The following is a 24,916-nucleotide window of genomic DNA, read 5'->3' as shown; positions in this document are numbered from 1 at the left end:
TCCAATCATCACAATATCCACCAAGGAGACTGTAATCGGACTTGAAGCACTTCTCTTTTGAGCACAATTTGCTCTGAAAGAAACGAAGAATATGAAGAGTCATAAGGCAGCATATATATTCTGCTGAAACAAGCTTCCAAAGATGCTTCACCAGAAGATAAAGCAGCCTCTAACTTCATTTCCGTATTTTGCTTCGAATATAATAATGATTTGTGCGTTGGTTACGATGCTACTGAAGAGGATTTCCTCAGATTTTTTGTAAATGGAGAAGTGATTTCACTGTGTGGCTGTTTCATCTGATTCGACGGATCATACGATTGCGTTGGTAGCAGTATCGCAAATGTGGATATTAAAGGTTCGCACTGACAATCATGCATGTATTTGAGTTTCTCATCAGAAATCTGTCAATCTGCTCAGCGGATAACTTTTGAGTTTCATCGGGGTTGTGCTCTAACCTTATCTTTCTTTATTCCTCTGCCCAATAAACCCAGGAGAAACAATTCTCTCTGATAGTGTAAGTTGTTCATTTGGTGGGGATTTTCATCTGAGCTTGAAGAAAAACGAATGACGCTCAGCGTGCTGACTTGTTCTGCAGGCAATTATGGTTCGTCTTCTTCATCTGCCTTGCCAATTTAAAAAAACGCTTTGGAGATTTTTCTCTTTTCCTCCATTCACATGCTCATGATTCTTTTCAAATCCGCTTCTGTCGCCCTTTCCTGTTCTCTGCAAGCCCCACATTAACTTTTTCTTTTGGCCAAAATCTTTCGGTAATCTTCAAAAAAATGATAATAAAATTCTCATCATTTTCCTCATGAACTCCATATGCTGTGTTAGATGACTGCACTGCTTCGCCGTTTCAATCTCGTTACTCGCCCCGTCAAATGCCACTGAAAATAGTTTGTCGAACTCTTTGTCCCGTTTCTTTGATTTCTTCCAAGTTTCAACGTCTCTGCAGCCCACTTCTCTTTCCTTTATAATTTGATTGTCTTTTCTTATCGTTTTGCAGGAACCATTTGCAATTATCTACATTGATAAAAAGCAATTCATTAACAAATGCTCCATTCTTTTTTACATCAATTACAGCACATTATCTCTTTTCCCAAATTTTCTCATATTTGATTGACTCTAAGATGTTGCGCCTTTTTGCCTCTTTCTCCTCTGTGAAGAAAGAAACATTTCAAACAATCAATTTCAAAAATATTAAAATGGTGCAGATCTGAAGAGAAATATTGGCATAACTGCCGATCATGGCATCTGATCGATCATTCCCTATATTAATCTTAAGGATTGGAAATTTTTGTTTTTTGTGCAGATAATGAAATAAGAATTTAAGAATAAATGTAATGAAATTGCATGAATTTCTGTATTTTGAATTCTCCAGGGTATGAAGCACTTCCACAATCCTCATTCATCAATTTTTTGATTTATTTAATTTGACTTTTTCCCTATAAAAAATGTGAAAATAAAATTGATATTCTATGACTTTAATGAAAACACAATGATAGACGTTCCTTGCGTTTTTATCAGGGCATAAAATTGTGTCTTTATTGCAAATTTTCATTTATTAGTTTCAGAAACAATGCTGTTTTCTTTTAACATTTAAAAACTGCAGTCTCCACGATTATAAATTTTTGTGAGAACATGTGATGGATTTGTTCCTTCAAAATCAATTACCGTTTCAACAGTTATGAAGAGATATGAGTCAAATGAAAGGTCAAATTAGATTATTTTTGAATAAATTTTGGGGTTGATCAGTGAGATGCCATGATCGAAGGTCATGCCAACGAATGGGCTCAATAATAATTTGTTTTTTTTTTTTACCAGCCATTTCAAAAAAAATTTCTAACAAATAAAAATTTTAATTTCGGTCACAGCACTTAAAAGATTATTCGAGACATAACCCAACAATCTTTAACAACTCAAAAGAAAAAAGATTTATGATAATCCTCACACTAAAACAGCTGTTAATATGAAAAAAGGATTTATTGAAACTTAACAGAAAAAAAAAAATGAAAATGAAAAAATTAGTGTTCAATGAATGAAATAGTATGCATATATGCATATTATCCACTTTTTTTGCATTAGAATGCTTGACATTTAACAATATGATATCATTTTCGTAAAAATAAACGGTTGTTCATATCGTTGAAGCAAAAATATTGTTTCATTGTTAAATTTGAATCAAATTATTCAAGAATATTTCAATTCATTTTGAGTTTTATTTTTTCAAAAATTTCAAAGATAAACTGAAAGAACCTTAATTATCTTTTCACCCATATTTGTTTTATCTCATTTTTGTTTTATTTGTTGTGTTTCTTTCAGTAATTTACAAAGTATTTTTTGTAAGTAAATGAGTGCACTCGACGATTTGGAGCAAGTTGAAGAGAAGTTTCAATCGGTAATAACTTCTATTAATGAAATTCCTTCTTTGTTGAAAAATACTAATTTTTGTGCGCACATCGACGTTATCAGACAACAGATTCATCTTGGACGTCCAATCAATATGAATGAGAAGCTTTTAAGAGATGAATACGATCTATTTGCACAATCTAATTATTTTGTTGAGAATATTGAAGATGAAGTCAGACAGTTGCACGGAGTTATATCTGGATTGTATCATCCAAAATTTCCTGAGCTTGACGGTATCGTTACAAATCCTTTTGATTATGCAAAAGTCTGCAAAGCTATTGGAAACAGTACTACATTTGAAATTTCTCAACTTAATCTTGTTATTCCTCCACAAGTTGCAATGTCTCTGAAATTAACTTCTTCTTTATCATCATCACCGCTCCAACAGTCCATTTTTGAAGAAGTTATTGAAGGATGCGATCGAATATTGGAACTTGAATCATTAAGATCGATTTTGGTTCAATTTGTTGAAAGTCGAATACAATTTATTGCACCAAATACTTCACGGTTAGTTGGAGCTGGAGTAGCTGCAAAACTTGTCGCATCTGCAGGTGGATTGGATAAAATGGCAAAGATGACTTCAAGAGATATCCTGTACTGCGGGGTTTCTGTTAAAACAACTACCATCGGTACAAAAGTTGGATTCTTGAAAGGTTCGTTCATTACACAATGCGAACTAGTCCGAAGTACTCCAAAAACTTTAAGAGAAAAAGCAACTCAAATGCTTTCTGGAAGGTCTGTTTTTGATAATTATGAATGCTATAAAATGAATAAATGTTAAATTTATAATTCTTGTATCAATGATTCAGAGTATCTTTATGTTCTCGTATTGATGCTGCTGGACAATGCCCTTCGGGCAGCTGGGGCCAAGACTACAAAGACGAATTGGAAGCTAAGATTGATAAATTACTTGAGCCTCCACCAATAAAAGAAGAAAAGCCAAGGCCTTTACCTCCAACTCAACGGAAAAAGAGAAGAGGAGGAGTCAGAGTTAGAAAGATGAAAGAACGTTATCGTGTTACGGATATAAGAAAAGCACAAAACAAAATTATGTTTGGAGAAGAAGAAGAAGAAGTTGGGCTAACTGGTCATTCGTTTGGATCACTGGTACAGAAAGGTTCAGGAGTTGGCTTTGTTAAAATACAAACAAAAGGCCTTGATTATAAATGTTTGATATTTTGATTGTTATTTTATGTTTTCAGTGATTTTGTATTTCTTTTTGTATGCATGTTTTTTTTTAGTAAGTAAAAAAGCACAAAAGCAATTTGGATTTAAAAAGAAAGAAACTTCAGGGTTTCAAACAGAGCTGGGATTAACGCCATCTTTTATTCCGCTTGCATCGTCAGCTTCTTCAACGACACCTCAACCAACAACAAATATCCCTACTGGTACCACTTCATATTTCGGAATTAGCACTCCCTTCAAGCAATCGAAAATTTGAATTAAAAAATTTACGTTTAGAACTAAATTAATTTTAACAGCCATTTATTTGTTATTTATTCACACTTCATCATTAATCATAATTATTTAGACATATGTTTTTATTGGGGTTAGATCAATACAAAAAGATAAAAATATTTTCGAATTTTAGAGAAAATAAGGCTAATGACAACTTCGAAGCCAGATGAACAAAAAATAACAGATTTAGAAGCAGCAATTTATGATAGACAAATTAGGATTTGGGGACTTGATGCCCAGACTGTTCTTCGAAAAAGTAGAATTTTGGCAATAGGAGTTTCGGGTCTTTGCATTGAAACATGCAAAAATCTTTGTCTTGCCGGTGTTAATTCAATAGCCCTTTGGGATGACAGAGAAGTTTCAGAATCTTGCTCGTCAGCAAATTTCTTCTTTTCTGAAAATGATTTGCATAAAAATGTTTGTAAATATTTTTATAAAAGAAATTGTTTTTGTTTTCACTTGAATATTCCTTTTATACAGCGTGCGGTGGTTTATTCTCCGAAATTCCACGAAATGAATTCTTTTTGTTCCTTTTACCCAATAACTACATCTATTTTGAACTGGGCCTTAACACCAAAAAATGAAATTGACCCTAAAACAAAACTTTCAGATTTTCAAATTGTTCTCTGTTTAGACCAATCCCCGGAGGTTGCCCTTGCATTAAGCCAGCAATGCAGATCGTTAAAGATTCCAATGATATTTGCAGAATCAAGACTTGACAAAGGATTTTTCTTTTCAGATCTGGGATCGTCGTTTGAATATGGAGAAGCGAAAGTTGCAGCAGAAATTATTGAAAAACGAAAAATTGCGGAAGAATCTGCTGAAATTATTGATGATGATAGTGAAGAAGTTACATCAGACCTTCCTAAACCAGTGAAAAGGCTTCTGTCAGAGCAACCTTTGGCAAAAAAGGAGCACAGCGAAGGGCTGCATGATGTGGATTTCGATACAAAAGAGGAAAAGGAAGAAGATGATGACGATGATGATATTGAAGTGATTATTCAGCCAAAGCGTTTGAGAAAAGAGAATGAGCCATCCAAAGATAACAGTAAACAAGATGCTTCAGCCAGCATCAGTATCAACGCATCTGGCCGCAAAGAAGCGCACTTTACTTCATATGAGACATCCTGGCTTCTCAATGAAGCCATTCCCAGACAGTCTACGCAGAGCAGCCAGAGAAGAAGAAAGGAGTGGATGGAGCAGGCTCAAAAGTGCATAGATGCTTTCCGCCGTGAGCATACACTTCACCTTATTAAGAAGAAATTAATAGAACCAGCCAAATATTGCATAAAGGAAGAAGATAAACAGTCATGTACAGCTTCATCTGGGAAAATGGATTCAAGTGAGCAGGCACATCCACAGGAATTGGATTTTTCTCCCACATGCTCTGTTGTTGGCGGTGTTCTTGCGCAAGAGGCAATTAACGCCATCACACACAGAAACCCACCTCTCAACAACACTTTCTATTACGACTGCTCCCTGGCAACAGGAGGCATTGTGCTTCAGCTGTGAAGAAGCATGATGGATTTTCTTGAGAATTCGTATTTATAATGAAAATGGAAGAATTGAAGCCACAGGCATTTTTACGTTTTTGGTTCAATGCGAATAACGTTTGCGTTTCAAGGGAAAAGAATAAAAGAAAGAAAAAGTGAAGTGTCTCAAGTGCGTATTTTGATGTTTAATTTCAAATTGTGTTCAATAAAACATTTCAACTGCTTAAATGTTGTTCAAAGTATATGATTTGAACAAATACAACAAAACCACAAAATTATTAAAAACTATTTAAAAAATAACAAAATCTAACAAAAAATCAATATTTTTTCACGAAACACACAAATTTTCACAAATAAATGATGATAAAAAAAGCAAAGAATAAAAAAAAAAGAAATACAACTGTCTAATGATTTGTCCATCTCCTTTTTTTCCTTGTCAAATCATAATGAAATACACAAATTATCCTTCTTATTCTCTTGAATGAAGTTGTATTCCCTCAACGTCAACCCACAAGAACCCGAAGAATGAGACTTCTGCAGAGCCGCTTGCAGAAAGCTCCACAACAAACCTTGTTGGATCGACTGTGGAATTCATAGAGACGCCACACGGAAGCCATCCGCAGCAGACAGGAAGCGAAACACGGTATTGTGTGGTGGAACGAGATGAGAAGGAATAAGAGGAGGAAGAGGAAGAAGAAGAAGAAGAAGAAGAAGAAGCAGAGGAAATGCCCAGATTATCAGGAAGGTAGCAAAGGCGTGTGGAGGCAGCGTCTCCATGTGACCGAAAGAGAAGCGAAGACGAAGGAAGTGGGGACGTGCGGACGGACATTTCATACAGAACATTCGAGCTGTTTGGGTCAGACGAGCCTGAGCTGTTGCTCAAACGCGGGGCAGAATGAACAGAAAAGGATGAAGTGAAAGAATCTCTGCCTTTGGCGACGAAGATAACCAGCATGTAGAACTCCATCTTCTTCTCCAGAAGCACATGCGATGTTGGAGGCACCTTAATGACGTAATATCTTCTGGTTGTTGAAGCTGAAGCTGAAGATGATGAGGAGGAGGAGGACGATGATGATGATGACGATGATGAGCTGTGGGGGGAAGGCGAAATGCTGCCAGAGAAACACAGCTGCTGCTTGAATGAGGAGACTGGTGAAGGAAGAAGAGAGAGAGACGCCTGGAAGCACTTGGGAGGGATCAGGTTGAACTGGAAAGAGGAAAAATCAGCAAGGCTGCTGGTTGTGCAGGGCACACAAACACGAAGAAGGGCATCGTTTGGACGAGAAGAAGAGGAAGAAGAAGAAGAAGTCGACCGTTGTTCAAATGCAAAGCGGCACAGCTCTTTCTTTGTGCTAAAATTGTTCACACACGGAACCATGCTTCTGAGCGGTATGCGAGCTGAAATGAGAGAAGAAGATGATGATAATGATGATGGAATGCATTGCATTGTTGAATCGCAAGCTGTAATATCTGACACATCCACAAAGAATTCTCTGTTAGCCAGCGATTCTGTCCAGATAGTCACATCTTTGGAGCAGTCTGGAATAATCATGTCTTCGTTCACTGCACTCGACGAAGAAGATGAGGAAGAAGAAGAAGAAGATGGAGAAGATGGAGAAGCACCAGAGCTCAGATCCGGCCTCATCTGCACGAGCAATTGCGGGGCAAAGAATGTCTGGGAAGCGTGGATGAACTTGGCTATTTTAGCCAGGTTTCTGTTGTCAAGCAGCGCCTGTGTGGTGAGCGGTGCCTTCTGCACTGGAGAAAGCGGATGTGACGGCTGTGACGATGGGTGGATGACTGCCCGCGCCTCGCGTACTGTGACAGACCCAATCTTCCTCTTAGAAGAAGAGGCAGCAGATGATGATGAGGAAGAAGAAGAAGAAGAAGAAGAAGATAGCTCTGTCACAAACTCCGCCTTTGCCGCTGGCTGCAAGAACGGAGAAGGTTCCCACGATGACACCATCTGGACGTGTTTGCTATGTCTTTGTGGCACTTTCATCAGCTGAATCTGCTCATTCGAGTAGATAAACAGAGTGAAGCGCATGTCACGCAGCTTCGACGGCTTCTCGTAGAGCGACACGCCAACACTGATGAAGCCCTCGAAGGAGTCGATGACTTTCTCCAGGATGTAGTGCGAGGTGTAGTACATGATCGTGTCTGAGGACGATGACGGGAAGCGGAACAGGCGCTGCTGGTACGGCTGGGTGAGCAATGCTGATGCTGTTGATGATGATGAAGGGGAAGAAAATGATGATGATGATGAATAAGGAGCAATAACTTGGTGTCTGCCAATGCGTATGCATGTGCTGAAGTCGTCATCTGCATCCTCCTCTCCTTTCTTCAGGTCTGCCCCTTTCGCCTCTTCGCTCTCAAAATGCCTGTGCAGCAAAATCCAGTACACCTGCGACCGCTTCTTGCCCAGCAGATACTGCGGCCCATAGTACGTGCGCAGCTGGCTGTTGTCGAACATAAACTCCTGCCGGAACACTCCCTGGACAGACGTGCGGAAAGGAAAGAGATCAACCGACCACGAAAAATGCACCACGGCGTAGTATCTGCAGACGTCGTCGAGGTCGATGTAGAAGATCCCGTCGTCGTCCTTCTCCGCCTGCTGCAGCGAGTAGTTCATCGCCCGCTGCATCGCAGCCGTCCAGCTGGCCTTGTCCGACACAGAAAACTTCCCTTTCCACCTATTCCTTCCCCACGGGTTCTTCAGCTGCACCAGCCGGTGGCCCAGCGCCTCCCTCGCGCCCAGCAGCGCATATGCGTGTGAGCCCAGCAGCCCCGTCTCCTCTTCCTCTGCCTCTGTCATGTCTCCAGTAGACACCGTCATCACACACTTCCCCAGCGCCAGGCCGTCTGTGATGCGCTTCCACTTCGCATCCTTCGTCGCTGCATCGTCCTCCCGCTTGCCTGCTCCACTCCCACTCTGCTGTATCTTCATGTCTCGCATGATCCATCGCTCGGGTATCCAGCCAGTGAGGATAGAAATATCTGCCTCGCTGGACGAACCTGGAAAATCGTAGCCAGAGCCGCGCACTTTCAGATAGGCCTTTTCTAAGAGAGACACCCACAGCTCGTCGCGGTTGGAGCTGAAGGAGCAGAGAAGAGAACGGGGCTTCTGCCGCTGCAGACTGGTGGATGATGTGCCTGCTCATAGAAAGGTGTAATATAGAAATAAATAAATTAATTAAATTAAATAAAATTAAATATTATCAGGAAGTGGTAAACAAAGGAAACAATAAAAGAAGAAAAAGAAATGGAAATATTGAATTTTTGCGACAAAATGAAATAAAAAATCCTTCAGTCAAGGTAACTCTTGACATAGTTAATTTCATAAACATTTCATTTCAAAAAATAAATTATCAACGTTGAATTCATACTCGGTCGTGCATAGCTTGGGATTCCGTCTCCCTTGACAGGAAGATAGTCGTCGATCTCCACTTTCCGCCAAGTCCCGTTGAAAAACAGCTTCACGTGGTATTTTCCATACGGATTGTATACAGCCACGCCTTTGCTGTCCTGCGGGTAGATGAGGCTGGAGATGATCTTTGCGCCGCGCTGCCGCTCCGCCAGCGCCAGCACGCCCAGCGACGACAGCAGCGAGCAGTCCCCCACCACTGTCTGTGTGATCGACGCAACAGACAGAGCCCCGAAGATCTTCAGCTCGCTTTCGCTGACTTTTCCTCCAGCACACGCTGCTTCCCCAGCACGCATCCACTCGGGGTGCTTTGCCATCTGCTTAGCGGACAGGCGCAGCTTAAATGTGTCTGTGAAGTGAGTCGCAGATGCAGATGCAGATGATGCGTTTGAAGACAATGGACTCATTGGTACATGGCAGTCAGCTTCGATCCAAGGAGGAAAAGTCAGCTTGTGAAGAGAAGAGGATTTGCTTAAGATTTCTCTCTCTTCATCTGAGAACTGTGTTGATGGGGAATGTGGGGCTAATAATAATAAATTAATTAATAATAAAACAATAAGTATAAATATGTGTGAAGCACGCGAATATGTGAATATAATTGTTAAGTTATTATAATTATCTAGTTTTTGATATGGGCACACCAGCAGCAATGTGAGGCTTGAGCTTTCTAATGTATTCCATCCCTGAGTTAATTCGCTTCACTGCTATTTCAAGTTTATCTTTTGGAGGATTCGCTTCAGAACAAAGATAAAAGTATTTAAAAATTTTGTGATAATTAAAAAGCAAACTTTTCTTGTATTGGTTATAATTATCCACTGCTTGAATAAACAAATCAAATGCATGCACAGCTGAATTAGGACCTGTTAAAAAATTTTTATCAAACAACAAAACATTTCACGAGATTGAAAATTTTTAACCTTTTTTCTCCAACTCGCAAACAGCAGAAACAAAGCACATGTGGCCTAAAATAGCTCGCTGCTCGGGAGTCGGCTCCAAAAAGCTAATACTTTTTGATTCAAGAGGTGTCAGCCCGTCCAAGTATATTAACGGCCCTCTATCGTACGAGGCAACTTGAGCTTGATTTAGTGTTTTTGTTTGATCAACGGCATGACGAGATATCACAATATTAAACATTTCCACAAATAATCTCAATCTATTCCCCCACATCTCGGCCCCTTGTCTCATTTGTGCTTCTAAACAATTGATAAAATTGAACAAAAATTATGAGACAAATTGTGTTCGAACCTGAATATAACGAGCCAAGACATTTCATTGCTTCTTCGTAATGTTGTTTTGCGGAAACTATATCCATTCTCTTATGAGCAGTTTCTCCTTGTTGTAAATTGTTTAGAAAAGTTTCCATGTGTTTAAAGACAGTCCACGAAATTTTTTTATGTAAATTTTGTTCTTATTGTCTTTTCACTTGGTATTTTCTATAAGCAATGTTAAAATGAATATATTAATTAATAAATCAAAATTAGAATGCTAACAATAATAAACCAAGGAAAAATTGTTGATATGGGAACATTGTGAAGATAATTTTCAAATTATTTCATTTAGCTTTATTTTTCATGATTGTTATAAAAACTTGAAATTATGAAATGTGCTATTAAATTATTCACTTTTAATACAAAAATAAAATTTGTCAAAATAAAAAATATGTTAATAATATTGTTTTTTTATTTTCATCTTCATTCAAAATCTTTTTTATTTAATTCAACCTAAATCACTGATTAAATTTTGAGTCAATATTACAGTTAGGAAGTTGCTTTCATTTCAGTCTTTTATTTTCTTTTTTTCAGCATTCATATAAGAACGCCTGTAAAAAAAAATTGTTTATATTCGAAAATGAAATCACAAACGTAATACTACATTTTTTCAGTCTTAAAAAAAGCATGCATATTTTTTATTGAAATAAAGTCTTGGTTAATGTCGAAATGAATCAAAAAACAATAAACGGATAATTGAAAACTCAATCATTTTCATTAAAAGAAAATTTCAAAAAAGATATAAATTATTAATAGCATAGTGATACAATAGATGAACTTAATAATACTTTCAGAATTGTGAAAGAAAAAGATAAATCACAAAAATACATCAAAAACTATTGAATTACAATTTAAAAAAATCATTCAATGAAAATATAATATTAATAATTATATACAGAAACTCTCTGATAATAAAGTAAATATTAACTTTAAAAAAAACGAAACGAAATAAAATAAATATAAAAAAAAGAAAGAAAAAAAAAAAAAAAGAAAAGAAAAGAAAGAAAAGAAAAGAAAGAAAAAAGAAAAGAAAAACTATTTAAAATAAAAATAAAACTCTTGTTAAACATTTTGATATTTTCATATTAGTATTTCATCCGATTTTCTTTTGTCGGTAAAATACGATAATTGCTCCTATGATTTCATGATGTTCTTCTTTTATTGAAAGATTCTTTTCAAAAATCTATTTCCTTTTTATTATTTTCTGTTAAATAAAATTACTAACAAAATATTGATCAATGCTCCCCTTCTCCAATTTGCATCAGGCTTGTTAATTTTTCAATCACTTCATCCAAAAATGGTCTGTCTTTTGGATCATTTTCCCACATCTTTTCCATCAGCTCAATCAGCTCCTCTCCTTCAATTCCTTCTGTCAGTGGTCGCACTCCATCTCTTATCATTTCACATGCCTCTTCTTCATTACATTCGCTCAAAGGCACTTCTCCAGCAATCATCTCATGAAGAATCAGTCCAAGTGTGAAAACAACAGATTTTTCTATTCCATCTATTTCTCGTTCATTCACTTCATTGGCATCTCCATTATTTTCTTCGGGTGCCTTCCATCGCTTCATTGCATTCATTATCATCTCATTTTTCTCTTCCTCTGACATTACAAGCACTTCGTTGTTTCCTTCTTTCCTCTTATCAATAAAAATCGTGAATGGACATAGATTAGCTGCCATCCCCAGCACACGCTCATCTCTTATTTTAATGAGGCAAGCAAACAGCTTTGCGACTCCAAGCACAACTTCCTTCTCATCCACAACCGCCATTGATCGTGTTCCCAATGTAAAGTCTCCCTGAATCGAGTGCAATTCATCGTACAGAGTTCGTGCATCGCTTATCGTCCTTTCCAAAAATGGCATTTTGGTTGAAAAAACTTTTATCGATTGTGCAGCTGTAGCACGAGTGGACTCTTCTTCGACAATAACTGGAGGAGATGGCAATGTTTGAAACGCATTTTCCTCTTCATTTGTAGGATTGCCCAATTCTGGTGGAATTGGCAACTCCTCTTCCTCCATACCAACAAGCATTGGAATCTGGTTTGTCATCCCTTCTGTCAGTGTCGATGGCATCTCCATGATTTCAAATTTTCTCTTTTTCATTTTGTCGTTTCTGACAAAATTTTCCTCCATAAATTGAATGTATCCTTTCAACTGAAATATTATCTCCTCATAGCGAGCCAACTTTTTTCTGAGGCACACAATAATTGTTGTTGCTATGAAAACAAACAGCGCCAAAGTAGCTGCACACGCTAAGAATGCAATCATAAATATTCGGCTGCCTTCCAGAACAGACTCCGAATTTTTATCGTTGGATGAAGAAGAGTTGCCTTTCGTAGAATTCTGAAGCGCATCTGTTGTTGAATAGATTGGATTTTCTGTACTTTTCTTGTTAAGCACAACATGAATAGATCCTCCTGCTTGTTCCGAAGAAAAAGACATGTTTTGAATATTTGTCTGTTGCAGAGCGAATTTCCCTCCTGTTAAAACAGCAAGATTGACAAAAAAATTCTTCTTTGTTTGAGCATTTGCCTCACTAAAATTGCAGCTAGAAATAGTTATGTTCCCTGTTGTCTGACTTAGCAATGCTTTCACAGTTGAAGGAGCACCTTCGTTTGCAAGATTTATTGAAAGGCTTTCAAATGTTATAGGCCCAGAATCAGATGCAGTGTCGCATTCAAACCCAGAGTCAATTGCTTCTTTAACAGAAGATTTTGAAGTTGAAGGAAAAAAAGAAGATTTGGAAAAAAATGTTTTTAAGTTTAAATCAACAGCAGTATTCACAGAAAGTTTTGCAACAATTTTGACTACATTAATAATTGAGCTGAGACGATTCAATGCCTTCAAAAGAGTAGAACAAGACCATTGCGAACAGCAACAAACATTGCCTTCATCTTCATTTATACCATTTGACGAATCAACATTTACAGATTTATCAGAAAGTTGAAAGAAAAACGGATACAGCGAGAATTCCTCAATTGAATCAGAAGGAGAAGGAGAAGATGTTTCACAGCCAAACAATGCATTTAGTGTCATTTCAGGTTTTGTTGTATCACTCCAGTTCCAATCAGATATGCAAGTCTTCAATTTGGCATACATAATATATATATCTATTCCTTTTGCTGCTTTGTTATTTGTGAAAATTAGTTGAGTTAACTTTATGGAATTTGCATTGGTTGTTGAAGAGCCTGTTAGCGACAAATAGACAGCTCCTCCTCTTCCATTGGCTTCTGATGCTTCGCAGGAAGAGAAAGTGGAGTTATGAATAGTCAAAAATGGAGAAGAAGAAGAAGCAGGAATTGTGATAGAAAGTGCTCCTCCACTCAAAGAAGACGGAGAAGAAACAGTTGAAAATATGCATCCTTCAATAGAAACAGAACTGGCTGCATTGATTGCAATAAAAGGAGAATTTGATGCTTCGTTTGATACTTCTGTACCAGCATTCAAAGACGAAGAAGGCGATGATGAAGTCATTGAATTTTTCATTGCACCGCTTCCTATTTGAATTGACACATTTTTAAATTTGCAATTTTTCATTGAAAAAGTTTGTGTTCCACTTTCACAGCAAATGAAAGATGATTTTTGGAGAATTTTCCCTTCAAAATCGAACTCAACATTTGCCAGAGCAAGTTGTCCTGTTGTTGTTTTGACGAAAGTATTTGAGCTCCAATCTATTCCCGTAATAGAAATTTTGTTTAATGAAAGTTTTCCTCCATGTTTTCCTTCTCCTTTATCGAGTAGAGAAAATAAGGCATCGGAATAAGTAGAGGAAGATCCAACAGTTCTAAAGGTAAAACTGCACGATTCAAATGAAAGTGATCCCAATGAAATCGAAGCAAAAGATGGCGTTGCAGTTACACTAGCTTCCCATTGAAATATTAAGTTTGAGAATGTCAGCAGCGTATCTGCATCTGTGGCATCGTCATTTGCAAGCGAACCTGTTCCAGATATATTCACATATGTTTGAGTATTCGTTTCAGATGGGTAGATCTCTGCTTTTCTCCCACAGATCTTCCATTCTTCAGTCAATTCAGCTGAATGAATCACAAACACAATGTCATCCTCGCTCAAAGCTGAAACAGCTCCACTTAATGTTTTCTTTGGATTTTCTTCTGAGCCATCATATGTATTGCCTCCTGAAGCATCAACATAAATAGCAACGATGCATTCTTTTGACGAAGGGATCTCGGAAATAGAGAATGAATTGTCAACAGCACCATTTTCATCTGTTAACAAAATACTTTTTGGATTGTCTGTAACTCCTTTCAATAAAGCAAAATTATTGGTGGTGATAGGATATTTTTTTCTGTCCCAATTGGTTATATACAAGCAGTGCCCTCCTCTCTGAGAATTTGTTGAGCAGGCGTCAAATGTTAAGCATTTTAATATAAATTGATTTTCAAATGCATTGCAGGACCTTATATAAATAGCGCCTCCTTCTGTTTTAGAAGTGCACTCGGTGAATCGACACTCAGTAACTGACAATTTTCCATGACCAATATTTCCAGCAATTGCACCACCACTGCCTGTTGTTGATTTGCAATTCGTAAAATTGCACTTAGTAATATCAAGTGACGAAGAAGCAGTCCTAAGTTCAAAGTTTATAACTGACCCATCTGACAGCCTTAAGGTTTCAGAAAATAGCGTATTTTCAATGATAACTTGACGAGTACTTTTCAATTCAATAAGAGGCTTATCAGAATTCATAGTGATTGTATTAAATTTGCAATCTTGTATTGTAATATTTCCATATTGCCCAAAAATAAATTTATCGTTTTGAATGATATTTGTCCAAGTGCAATTTTTAATCGTAAATGAATGGCTTTGATCCATAACATCAATCAATGCTCTTTTTCCTTCAATATTCTCAAAAACTCTGTCCTCGGCGCTCACTATTGAACTACAATCAGGAATAATTTGCCAATTATCGCAATAAAAGTTATTTGCTCTTTTGAAATTTTTAAAATTGCATATTTTTGTATCTATTTGTTGTTGACATATAACTACGCATATGGGAAATAAATATATTATAAGCATTTTGTCTAACAAACAAAAAACGTAAGATAAAAGCCTAATGCATTTGTATTGGTTAATTTGATCAAAAAATTTTTTAAATATGGGGCGAAATATGTTGTTTTATAAATTTTGTTCCATTCTACACTTACAAATTTTTTTTTTCATTTGCATTCATTTTCTTCATTATTATTCATGGGAATGAAAGACTTATAATGATATTGTTAAAGAAAAAGAATGGAACAAATCGTTGTTTTTTTCATAAATGAAAAAATTTTGCCCCATATAATTGTTATTTTTGAAACTTTTGTTAAAGTTTAGGAAATATTATTTAATGTGCTTTTTAAAAAAGGTTTCAATAATGATAAAATGAAAATACCTTTTTTCTGAATGATTGTGTATTTTGAGCGAAAAAAGAAAACAATACAGTTTGAGCAAAAAATACCGGACAAGATCGATTTCTCAATAACCGCAAGAGGAATAATTCTGACAATTTTCCTCAAAATATATCTCATCAATACTAACTTATTTGTCATATGGGTGATTCTTTTTGAAAAGTCGCAAATGTTTAATATTCAAATAAATCAAAAATTTCATATCTTGATCATTTTTCGGTTCCCGCTCATACAACTTCACAGGAATGTGTCAAATAGCATTGTCAAATTATATCCTCCGCTTTGGTAAAGTTACATGAGCGGGAACCGAAATTTGATCAAGATATGAAATTTTTGATTTATTTGAATATTAAACATTTGCGACTTTTCAAAAAGAATGACCCATATCAAACTTTCATAACTTCCTTGTTAATGCTCAGAAAAAAATGATAATTAAAAACTCTGAGAAACTCAAAATCCAATTTCTCCGAGATTTTTATAATAATTTATTTCTGTACACAAATGAAGCTATTTTGAAAGTTTTGTGAATCAAATGAGTTTGTATTGATGAGATATATTTTGAGGAAAATTGTCAGTATTATTCCTCAAGCAGTTATTGTGAAATCAATCTTGTCCGGTATTTTTTGCGCAAACTGAATTGTTTATTGATTGAATGAATGATGAAATAAAACATTCGATTCTTCTTCATAATTCGAATATTTTTGATAAATTTCAAAAACGATGAATTATATATTTTTCATCCTATGAAAATCTTTCTTTAATTCGAGTTTGAATTGTTACTAAAAAATTCCATATGTTTTAAAGAAAGAAAGAAAGAAAGAAGAAAAATGAAGGATTAAATGTATAGTGAATGAAAGTAATTATTTTTGAAATCATAACTATTTTCGGAATGTTATTTCTTCGAAAGTTTTATTTCTTTGAAGTTGTGTTATTCATTTTTCTGCAGAAAGCATTATAATTGTTTCAAATGACAATGAAAGAGATGATAAACATGAAGACATTATCTTAGAAAGGAGAGATAACTTTTTCGTGTTCATTCATAAAAACTCTAATGTTATTGTCAAACCGAAATTATTGAGTAAGAAAATATGGATTCAAAAATTAAAACACTTTTGTTTATGAAGTTGTGGATATGGGTGATTGTTTATAAGATCATGTTTATCCATTCTAAAATTTCGGTTAGAAATTATCCCTTAAAAATCAACAAAAGAACACTGAAAAATGAAAAGACTTATTAAAGATACCGTCAAATATCTTTGAGCAAAAACATTTGTGTCAAAAACTGTTGTGATAAATAAACAATTTGTACACATAATCTCTTCCCAATTATAAACAACAAATGGATGAATATCTTTGAATCCATATTATCTCTGTCACAAATTTCGGATTGAGAATTCAATTTGAATATTGATGAATAACAACTTTGAAGTTTTTGTTATTTTCAAAGATTCTTTTTTCATTTACACAACCACGAACATCGTCGTTTTTAATAATTCTCATTCATTTTTCTCTTGAATGAAAAAATCCTTTCATTTGTTTTGAAACCTTCATTGAATCAGCACTCCTTAAAATAGTTATGATTTCAATAATAATCACCAATATTGGTGATTATTATTGAAATCATAACTTTTTTCAGAGTATCTATTACAATAAAAATTTATTTTCTTTCACTATTTCATCTTCATTCAAAATATTAAGTATTTATCTTTCGTTTCAAAAGCAAAAATTTGTCTTGATATAATAGTTGAGGCATCATTAAATAGATAAATCACTTTTCAGGATTCATTGATGGATTTTCATAACAAATATTCAAAACGAAAATATTGACAGAAGTGTTAGGGCTTCAAAAATTATCACCTATATGGAAATAAATTTTTCTTTTTTTGAATAATAATCAACACATCATTTCATTATCATTTTCATTTTCAGTTACGATGCAATTAATCTTTATTCTGATTATGAAAATTTTTATAAAGAACTTTGTGCTTTATGAATTATGTTCCACTCAATATTATAAAACGATTTTTTTTTTTTTTTTTTTTTTTTTTTTTTGTTGTTGTTGTTGTTGTTGTGTTTTCGATATTGTATTTGTATAAAAAATGAACACTTATGAGATATTAAATCAGAAAAGGTTTTTACGAAATAAGGTTTTTATCAAAGAAGACATTGTTATTTCATGTATCGTTTTCCAACAAAAAACATAAAGCAAAAATGCTTTTTCGAAACCAGAAAAAGGTTCAAATGAAAAAGGGATTATCACTTCATAATTTTATTTGAAAAAATTTTGGATGCTCTTTTTTTTGAATGACGAACACTTGGGAGATAATTTTAAATTTTGAGGGAAAATATGGACTTTCAAGCATTCTTTGCACAAGGTATTGAAAAATTGCTTCACTCATAACTATATTTCACTTTCTCAGATTTCAAAATAAATTTGATTTTCATATTCGTAAACAGGCTTTGTTGAAATCAAAACATAAAGCTTTTTAACATTTTACGAATGTCAAAGAATGAATCCATTTTTATTGTGTTTTTTAATCTCAAAAAGTCAATGAAAACTGTATAATTTTTCAATGAAAATGCCTGAAGTGAAATATTTTGCCCCATTAGAAGAAAATGCAAATAATTCTAGAAATTTTCTATTTTATTTTATTTTATTTTTATTTATTTATTTATTTATTTATTTTTTTTTTGTTAATTTTTTTTTCCGAATACTTCAAATTTATCCATCAAACAAACAAAATACTATCTGTCCCAAAAAAATGTTGATCTGTCCTTTTTAAATGTCGATCATACCATGATAATTAAAAACAACTCGTACCATATTTTTCATTTTTTAGCCCAACTGAGAATTGCAATTCATTCTTTGAGTTGAAACGTTGAGTTTTTGCTGTTTTTTTGGTGTGGGCATAATTTACAGTGTTTGTAGTTTGCATATTACCTGTTTTTCTGCTTCATATATTGTTTTTCAACTTTCATTTTCAGCATTGATAATTTCACTCGATTGATACCTAATAAAAGAATGATTTTGAAGAACTCTGATTATTTGGATTGATAATTTTGTTTCTGAAGCAGTTTTTGTTTTTGCTTGATATTGACAAAGTTTATTGAAATGTACTGAGTAAATTTTGTTGTTAATCTTTTTGGTTTCAGTTGAGTTCCTTTAAATATAACAAATCAATTATTTGTGCATCAGAATATATTTATGCAATTGATTTATTGTCATTTGATAATTCTTATTTATCTGAAATGCTTTTGTTGAGAAAAATGAAACGAAAAATAAATTCTTGATAAAAATACGATCGTGTATTTATTTGAATGCTGTTTTATGTTTCGATTCTTAATTTATATATATGAAATAAAATATATAAGTTTTATTCTTCTTAAATAAGATGAGAATCGCATGAAAATAAACACATAAAACAAAAAACTTAATAGCCAAGAATTAATCTTTTTGAAAAGCTTGAATACATATTGACAGATAGAATTTCAACGAATCAACGGTCTATAAAAACAATAAAAGCTTTGATCCAGCAAAATAAAGTTCTCATAAAAATGCAGTTTTCACTACATTGCACACAGATGTTCATTTTGAAAATAGGTGAAGTCGAAAATTAATTGCCAAATATTGGAAGAAATCATAAATTAATTTGCTATCAATGCACATATCATTTGCAGAGCCGGGATAAAGTTCTATTTCCTGTTTTCATTTTTTGCAAAATATCGGTCTTCTTTTCGATATAAATCTCATATTTATTGACACATTATTAGTTTTTCACCAACAATTTGTTTTATACTGCATTGTTTGATAAATATAGAAAAAATATAATTACCAACTAAATTATATGATAAAAAAGATAAAAAGCAAACAATATCAGGTGGCATATTAATTCAGATTAATTTCTGCACAAGTTATAAACACGAGCAACTTTTCAAAGGATAAACTCACATAAAATACTCACAGTTTTATGAACTCTTATGAATATTGGGTGGCATTTCAAATATTGTTGATGGTATGATCGACATTAAAAAAGGGCAAATCAACATTTTTTGGGACAGACAGTAAATTTTTATTCCCAGAATTTTAAAATTTAGTAATTTCGAACTATTAAATTATCTTTCAATAAATGAAATGACATAAATTCTTAATATGTTCCATCTGTTTAAAATTCATGAGAAAATGATAATTTGTAAATTTCTCTGAATTTTCATTCCAATTCACCAAATTTCACCATTATTAAAAAAAATACTTATTCTTGCTATTCTATTTATTTTTTTATGAAATTTCGTGAGTGGAATTTTTATTGTGATTCAAAAATTCAAATTTCATTTTCACAAATACTTTTTCACAAAAGATATTTCACAAAAATAAAGAAATTAAAGAAATATTCTTTCAATCAAAAAAAGTTTTTTTTGTAAAAACACAAGATTTTTGAAGAAATAATAGTAGTTGTTAAATATATGTAATTTAAAAAGGTTTCACAAGTTGCCTCAATGGCTTAGTTGGCAGAGCGCTTGCCTAGTAAGCAAGAGGTCCGGAGTTCGATTCTCCGTTGAGGCTTTCTTTTTTCCACATCGATAACATTGCAAAAAGTTTATTTGGTTTATTTTCATTATTACTATTTTCGCTTTTTTTTCATGTTATGAAATCCAATGTTGAATTTTGGTCTCTTTTCCTTATAAACCTGAAAGTTCATCACATACCCATATTTATTGTTTTAATTAAATTCTATGATAATTTTTTCATGTTTAACAGTTTGAAATGATTTAAAAATCGAATTTATTTACTTTTTAAATGTATAGGAATTGGATTAAACAGAGACCTTTGATTAAATATTTAAAAATAATTAAAATTTCATATTTTGAATTATTGTTTTATTAATTCACAATTTTTGTTCCTGGAAATGTGGAAAACGAGTTTAATGAGTTATGCGCACTACTTCATTTGACAATAAGATGTGCTGAGTGAAAAAATACTGTTTGTATGAGATGGTTCGATGTTGTGATGCTTTGAGGATTAAACTCGTTCTTTTTTGATTCTTCGTCATTTTTTCGATACATTTTTCCAATTAGCTGCTTCCTCACCAACATTAACATTTATTGTATCAACATATTTTAAGGATTCACATCCCTTCAAGTATAACTTCTCTCTTTCTTATCATTGGCAACTGTCTTCTATATTTTTATCTTCTCCTCTTCTCTGGGATTGTACTTCCATATGTAATCTAACGAATATCATTCGTTTTCTACCATTTCTTTCTAGTAGGTTTTCCTATTCGTCCAAGCTCCTTTATCAGCCATACGTCAATGCTGGACTCTACCAAAGATTTCCTGCAAAAATGACGCTCAAATACAGAATCATATGCAAATGAATCTTGAACTCGCTTTCAATTTCTTCAAGATGAGTAGTGTGCCTTTATTGCATTTGATTATTGAATTGTGCTTTCGCTGAAGTGGAAATGATTCCAACGAAAATGATTGCGATGAGTTTTTTATATGTGTTGTTTGCTCCGCCACCACTTTTACCAGAGCTGCAAATCCTAGTGCTTCCTTTCTTTTTTGTTCGTAAGATAACGTAGAGTGAACTATTCACCATCACATTGAACACAAGATCCACACAATCGCCAAAGCGTCTGAAGCTCATAATCCTACTCAGACATAGAAGATTCAACAACCATACGTTCTCAATCATCAGACATACAACATTTGATGGCTATGATCTCTGCGTCACAGACAGCGCTGACATCTGGTTGGAGAATTAGGAGCACATACGCATCTGGTGAAGCCTGCTTGTTATCATACGTGGAATGATTGTGGAAGATGCAGGAATTTACGTAATTTGCTGCAATATGAAAGAAAGTTGTTGCTTCTTTGGCCACTTTCTTCTCTCCTTGTCATGCGAAACTCTGCCATTCTGTTGCTTTTCCAATTTCCTTCTCCTTCGGTGCCAGACAGGAAAAAGAAAGGAGAATCAGCAAGAAGAGATAGAGAAGTCACAGAATACAGATTGTTGTAAGAAGAAAATCCATGTGAAAGAGATAGGGTGGAAGTCAACTCGTTGAATAATTCGTAACACAATGCCTCAAAAATGCATCAGATGGTTAATTTTGGCAATGATGTAGCAATGTAAAACAAACTTTTTTTTTGGAAAAGGAGCAAAGATAATTATGATAATTGTTAGTTGCATTTTATCCGCTGCATCGTTTATATTAACCCTCTCAATTTGAGTCAATACTTTTTGAAAAAAATCTCAATATGTAAGCGTATCTAAATCTCCAAATTATTCATTCAATCCGTTTAAATAATGAAGGAGATGTGCATCTTAGGGGTTGTTGCAAAAGATAAGCTCCAAATCCAAATTTCTACACTTTTGTAAATCAAAACTTTTCATTGACATTTGACAAAAATAAACTTGAATATCCGCAAAGAAATTTCATTTTCATCATTTTAAATCTGATCACTTATCGTTAAGTTCACAGCATGTTTTCTGAAAGTTCTGGGATAGTTCCAAAAATATGCTACCTTAATAAATTTCCATTTTGCTTCAATGAATCGGTACAATCCCAATAGGTGGACATAACCCTAAATAGTTATTTTTTAGGTTATTATTTTCTTAATAAAAACCCTAAAAACCAAAATAGACCTAATGAAACAGCTTTATATAAACATTAACAAATATTATTGTACTTCAGTTGCACTTTTATCAACTCAAACCCTAAGATATATTCATTTGAAAGATCTCAAAATTGAAAAGCATCAAAAAATACTTAACAAAGTGATCATTAGAGCTATATACAATATGTTAAGCAGTTTATTAACAAATTTTTAATTCATAATTATTGTGATTTTCACAGAAAAATATATTTATTAAGGGTTATGTCCACCTATTGGGAAAGTACCAATGAATCGACGAGTGAAAAACATATTTCTATTTTTAGTTATTATCAAACAAGAAAGATCTATGACTCAACAAATCAAACGCTAACAAATTGTTTTAGTGATTTTGTTGTTCAGCTTTGAAAATTTGCATTCAACAAAAATTTTTAAAAAACAACATTAAAAATGTTTCAATAAAATTTCAAAATATTCACAATTCAAATCAAACAATGAGCAATACGCTATTATCAGTTCTCAACAGCTCTTTGCAACAAGGGGGCATAGCGCAGCCGGTAGCGCGTAAGTCTCATAATCGCTGGGAAAGCTTAAGGTCGGGAGTTCGAGCCTCCCTGCCCCCAAATTTTTAATTTCATTAGTATTTTCACATAATTTTATTTTTTGATTTTTTAAATTATTTTTCATCCACAATTATTTCAAGTTGTTTTCAAATATTGTCAAACATTTTTGTTAAGCTGAGTTTATAATTTATCTAGTTAATATTTTGAACAAAATTGAATGACGATAAAGCATTATTTTTTATTTGTAATTTATTTATTTGTTTTTTTGTTTGAAGTCATGAATTTCATTTTATGTTTAAAAGTCTTTGTACGGTGTTTGTAACAAAATGAAAGTTATTTTATTAAAAAAAAGTGCACGATGCAAGTATCCATTTGTTTTCAATTCTTTTTAGAGAAATAATCATTTATCTTTTGAAAGGCTGATTTTTCGAATTTTTTGTATAAAAGAGAAAAAATTTTTTGAATTTTTTTTCAAAATTTGAATTTTTTTAAAAATTTCAAATATTTAAATGCAAAAAAATTCGATTTCCAATGTGGGCTTTGCGTTTTTAATTGTATTTGTTTGATCAACTTGACAGAAATAAATATTTATTTTAATTTTTGTGAAATTTTAATTTGTTTAAAATGTCATTGGATTGCCGTTACAAAGTATTTGCAACAGATTTGGATGATACATTACACAGAAATGATAGAACTGTTGCTGAGTACGATATGAAAATGTTGCAGAAACTGCAGGAAGCAGGAGTCGATGTCGTTTTTTGTAGTGGTGTGGATCTTTTGTATACGTTTATTTGAATGTTTTTATTGTAACAGGGCGTTCGTGCTATGACGTTGCATTGAAATTTGCGAAATATGGCTTAAGAACTGGTAACTGTTTTGCAATTGGTATGGATATTTTCTTGAAAATTGTTTTTTTGAAAGCTTTCATTTTGAAGGATCTTGCGGATGCGAGATTGCATCAGTCGAAAATGGAGAAGTAATTCATTGCATTTCACTTTCTGATGAAGCTATTAATATTGTTATTGAGTATTGCGAAAAGAATGAGTATTGCATTGGTTTGACAATTATTCGCTTCAGCAATTCCATTGAAGATATTTTCATATAGAATTGTTTTACAAAGGAAAATACGTTGTCAGTACAAAAAATAACGATGTTCACATGAGACACATTGAAAGCTCAACTCTGCAGGTGCTTTGTGATTGATATTAATTCTTTTTGTAACTTTTTGTTATTATAGAGTTTGATTGTTAATTATGATGAAATGAAAAAGCTTTGCGCAGAGGAGCATCCAAGAAAACTTCTTATTTCAGAAACAGTCGAACTTGTTTCCAAAAAGTATTTTCTTTCTTTTTTTTTCTTAAATTTTTGTGGATTAAACTTTTCTCAGAATATTTCCAGAAATGAATGCTCTGATACCCAAAGATAGCAGACTTGCAGTGTATCTTCCTTTTTGTTGTGAAGTTCTTCCTGCAAAGGGAACAAAGAGCGATGCTCTTCAATGGCTCTGCAGCGAAAGACTCAAATGCAAAATGGATGAAGTTGTTTCAATTGGAGATGGAGAGAATGATGTTCAAATGGTTTGTCATTATGAATTATAAATCTCTTGTTTTAATTAATAAACGAATCGATTTATCTTTTGGAATCATCAATATTTTTATTGCGCTTTCAATTCATTTTTTTTTCAACAAATTTTTCTGATGAAACACTAATAATCATTATCACCCAAATTTTATTCAATGTATCTCAATTTCTTCAATTAGCTCCGTGACTGCGGCTTGAGCTTTGCTCCTTCTAATTCATGTGACGAAGCAAAAAAAGCAGCCAAGCGAGTTTTGAGCTGGTCAAACATGGAGTGCTGTGTTGGAAGAGTCATCAACGAGATATTTTTTGAAGGTAAATATCCAATCGAGGCAAGCGAGGACGCATGACATTAGGGAAAGCTTGTTGGCACAGAAAATACATTCCCTGTTTCCTAAGCCCTTTAGCAATATTCAAATCATTTGGAATTTTAACAATCTCCTTCGTGCAACGCCATTGCAAAATGTGGAATTACACTTGCTAAAATAGCATGTTGAGCATGAGTATAATACTTTGTATTTAACCATTACGATCAATTCATTACAATTGTTAGTATGTGTTTTCAACACTTTTTATGAATGATTTTAAAAAAGTATCATGACTAAACCAAAACAAATTGAATATTTTTTTTCCTTTTGTAATTTACTCAAATTCTATAAATAATGAACGGTGATTGGTTGATTGATTAGCTTTGAGCTTTA

At 33.7% G+C, this 24,916-nt stretch overlaps 4 protein-coding genes across 4 annotated transcripts; 2 read left to right on the top strand and 2 right to left on the bottom strand.

The window, feature by feature from the left end:
• Window positions 1–2,350: 2,350 nt before the first annotated feature.
• Window positions 2,351–5,379, top strand: MONOS_8508 (U4/U6 small nuclear ribonucleoprotein PRP31; the record flags this gene model as incomplete). Its single annotated transcript, XM_067878925.1, has 5 exons — window positions 2,351–3,144; window positions 3,219–3,577; window positions 3,651–3,797; window positions 4,001–4,284; window positions 4,348–5,379. The coding sequence occupies 5 exons, from the start codon at window positions 2,351–2,353 to the stop codon at window positions 5,377–5,379; spliced, it is 2,616 nt and encodes an 871-aa protein (XP_067734773.1).
• A 53-nt stretch (window positions 5,380–5,432) lies between these two features.
• MONOS_8509 (putative CRE-CLP-2 protein) lies at window positions 5,433–10,147 on the bottom strand (the record flags this gene model as incomplete). The annotated part of the gene is made up of 6 exons (XM_067878926.1): window positions 5,433–8,513; window positions 8,747–9,307; window positions 9,426–9,518; window positions 9,573–9,644; window positions 9,702–9,977; window positions 10,030–10,147. The coding sequence occupies 6 exons, from the start codon at window positions 10,145–10,147 to the stop codon at window positions 5,830–5,832; spliced, it is 3,804 nt and encodes a 1,267-aa protein (XP_067734772.1). The 3' UTR covers window positions 5,433–5,829.
• A 1,140-nt stretch (window positions 10,148–11,287) lies between these two features.
• MONOS_8510 (uncharacterized protein) lies at window positions 11,288–14,761 on the bottom strand (the record flags this gene model as incomplete). Its single annotated transcript, XM_067878928.1, has 1 exon — window positions 11,288–14,761. The coding sequence occupies one exon, from the start codon at window positions 14,759–14,761 to the stop codon at window positions 11,288–11,290; it is 3,474 nt and encodes a 1,157-aa protein (XP_067734771.1).
• An 8,438-nt stretch (window positions 14,762–23,199) lies between these two features.
• Window positions 23,200–24,816, top strand: MONOS_13601 (putative haloacid dehalogenase-like hydrolase). The gene is made up of 7 exons (XM_067866317.1): window positions 23,200–23,403; window positions 23,451–23,522; window positions 23,573–23,692; window positions 23,743–23,825; window positions 23,875–23,972; window positions 24,025–24,214; window positions 24,398–24,816. The coding sequence occupies exons 1-7, from the start codon at window positions 23,262–23,264 to the stop codon at window positions 24,563–24,565; spliced, it is 873 nt and encodes a 290-aa protein (XP_067734770.1). The 5' UTR covers window positions 23,200–23,261; the 3' UTR covers window positions 24,566–24,816.
• Window positions 24,817–24,916: the final 100 nt, after the last annotated feature.

This window comes from Monocercomonoides exilis (assembly GCF_001643675.1).
Source record: "Monocercomonoides exilis strain PA203 chromosome Unknown scaffold4-2303458, whole genome shotgun sequence".
NCBI lineage: Eukaryota > Preaxostyla > Oxymonadida > Polymastigidae > Monocercomonoides > Monocercomonoides exilis.
This window is presented reverse-complemented; position numbering and strand designations above follow the sequence as displayed.

Coding starts and splice junctions, on each gene's coding strand:
- MONOS_13601 (XM_067866317.1), top strand. CDS start 23,262: ATGTCATTGGATTGCCGTTACAAAGTATTTGCAACAGATTTGGATGAT. Junction 23,523..23,572: donor TGGTAACTGTTTTGCAATTG/GTATGGATATTT, acceptor TTCATTTTGAAG/GATCTTGCGGATGCGAGATT. Junction 23,973..24,024: donor GTCGAACTTGTTTCCAAAAA/GTATTTTCTTTC, acceptor AACTTTTCTCAG/AATATTTCCAGAAATGAATG.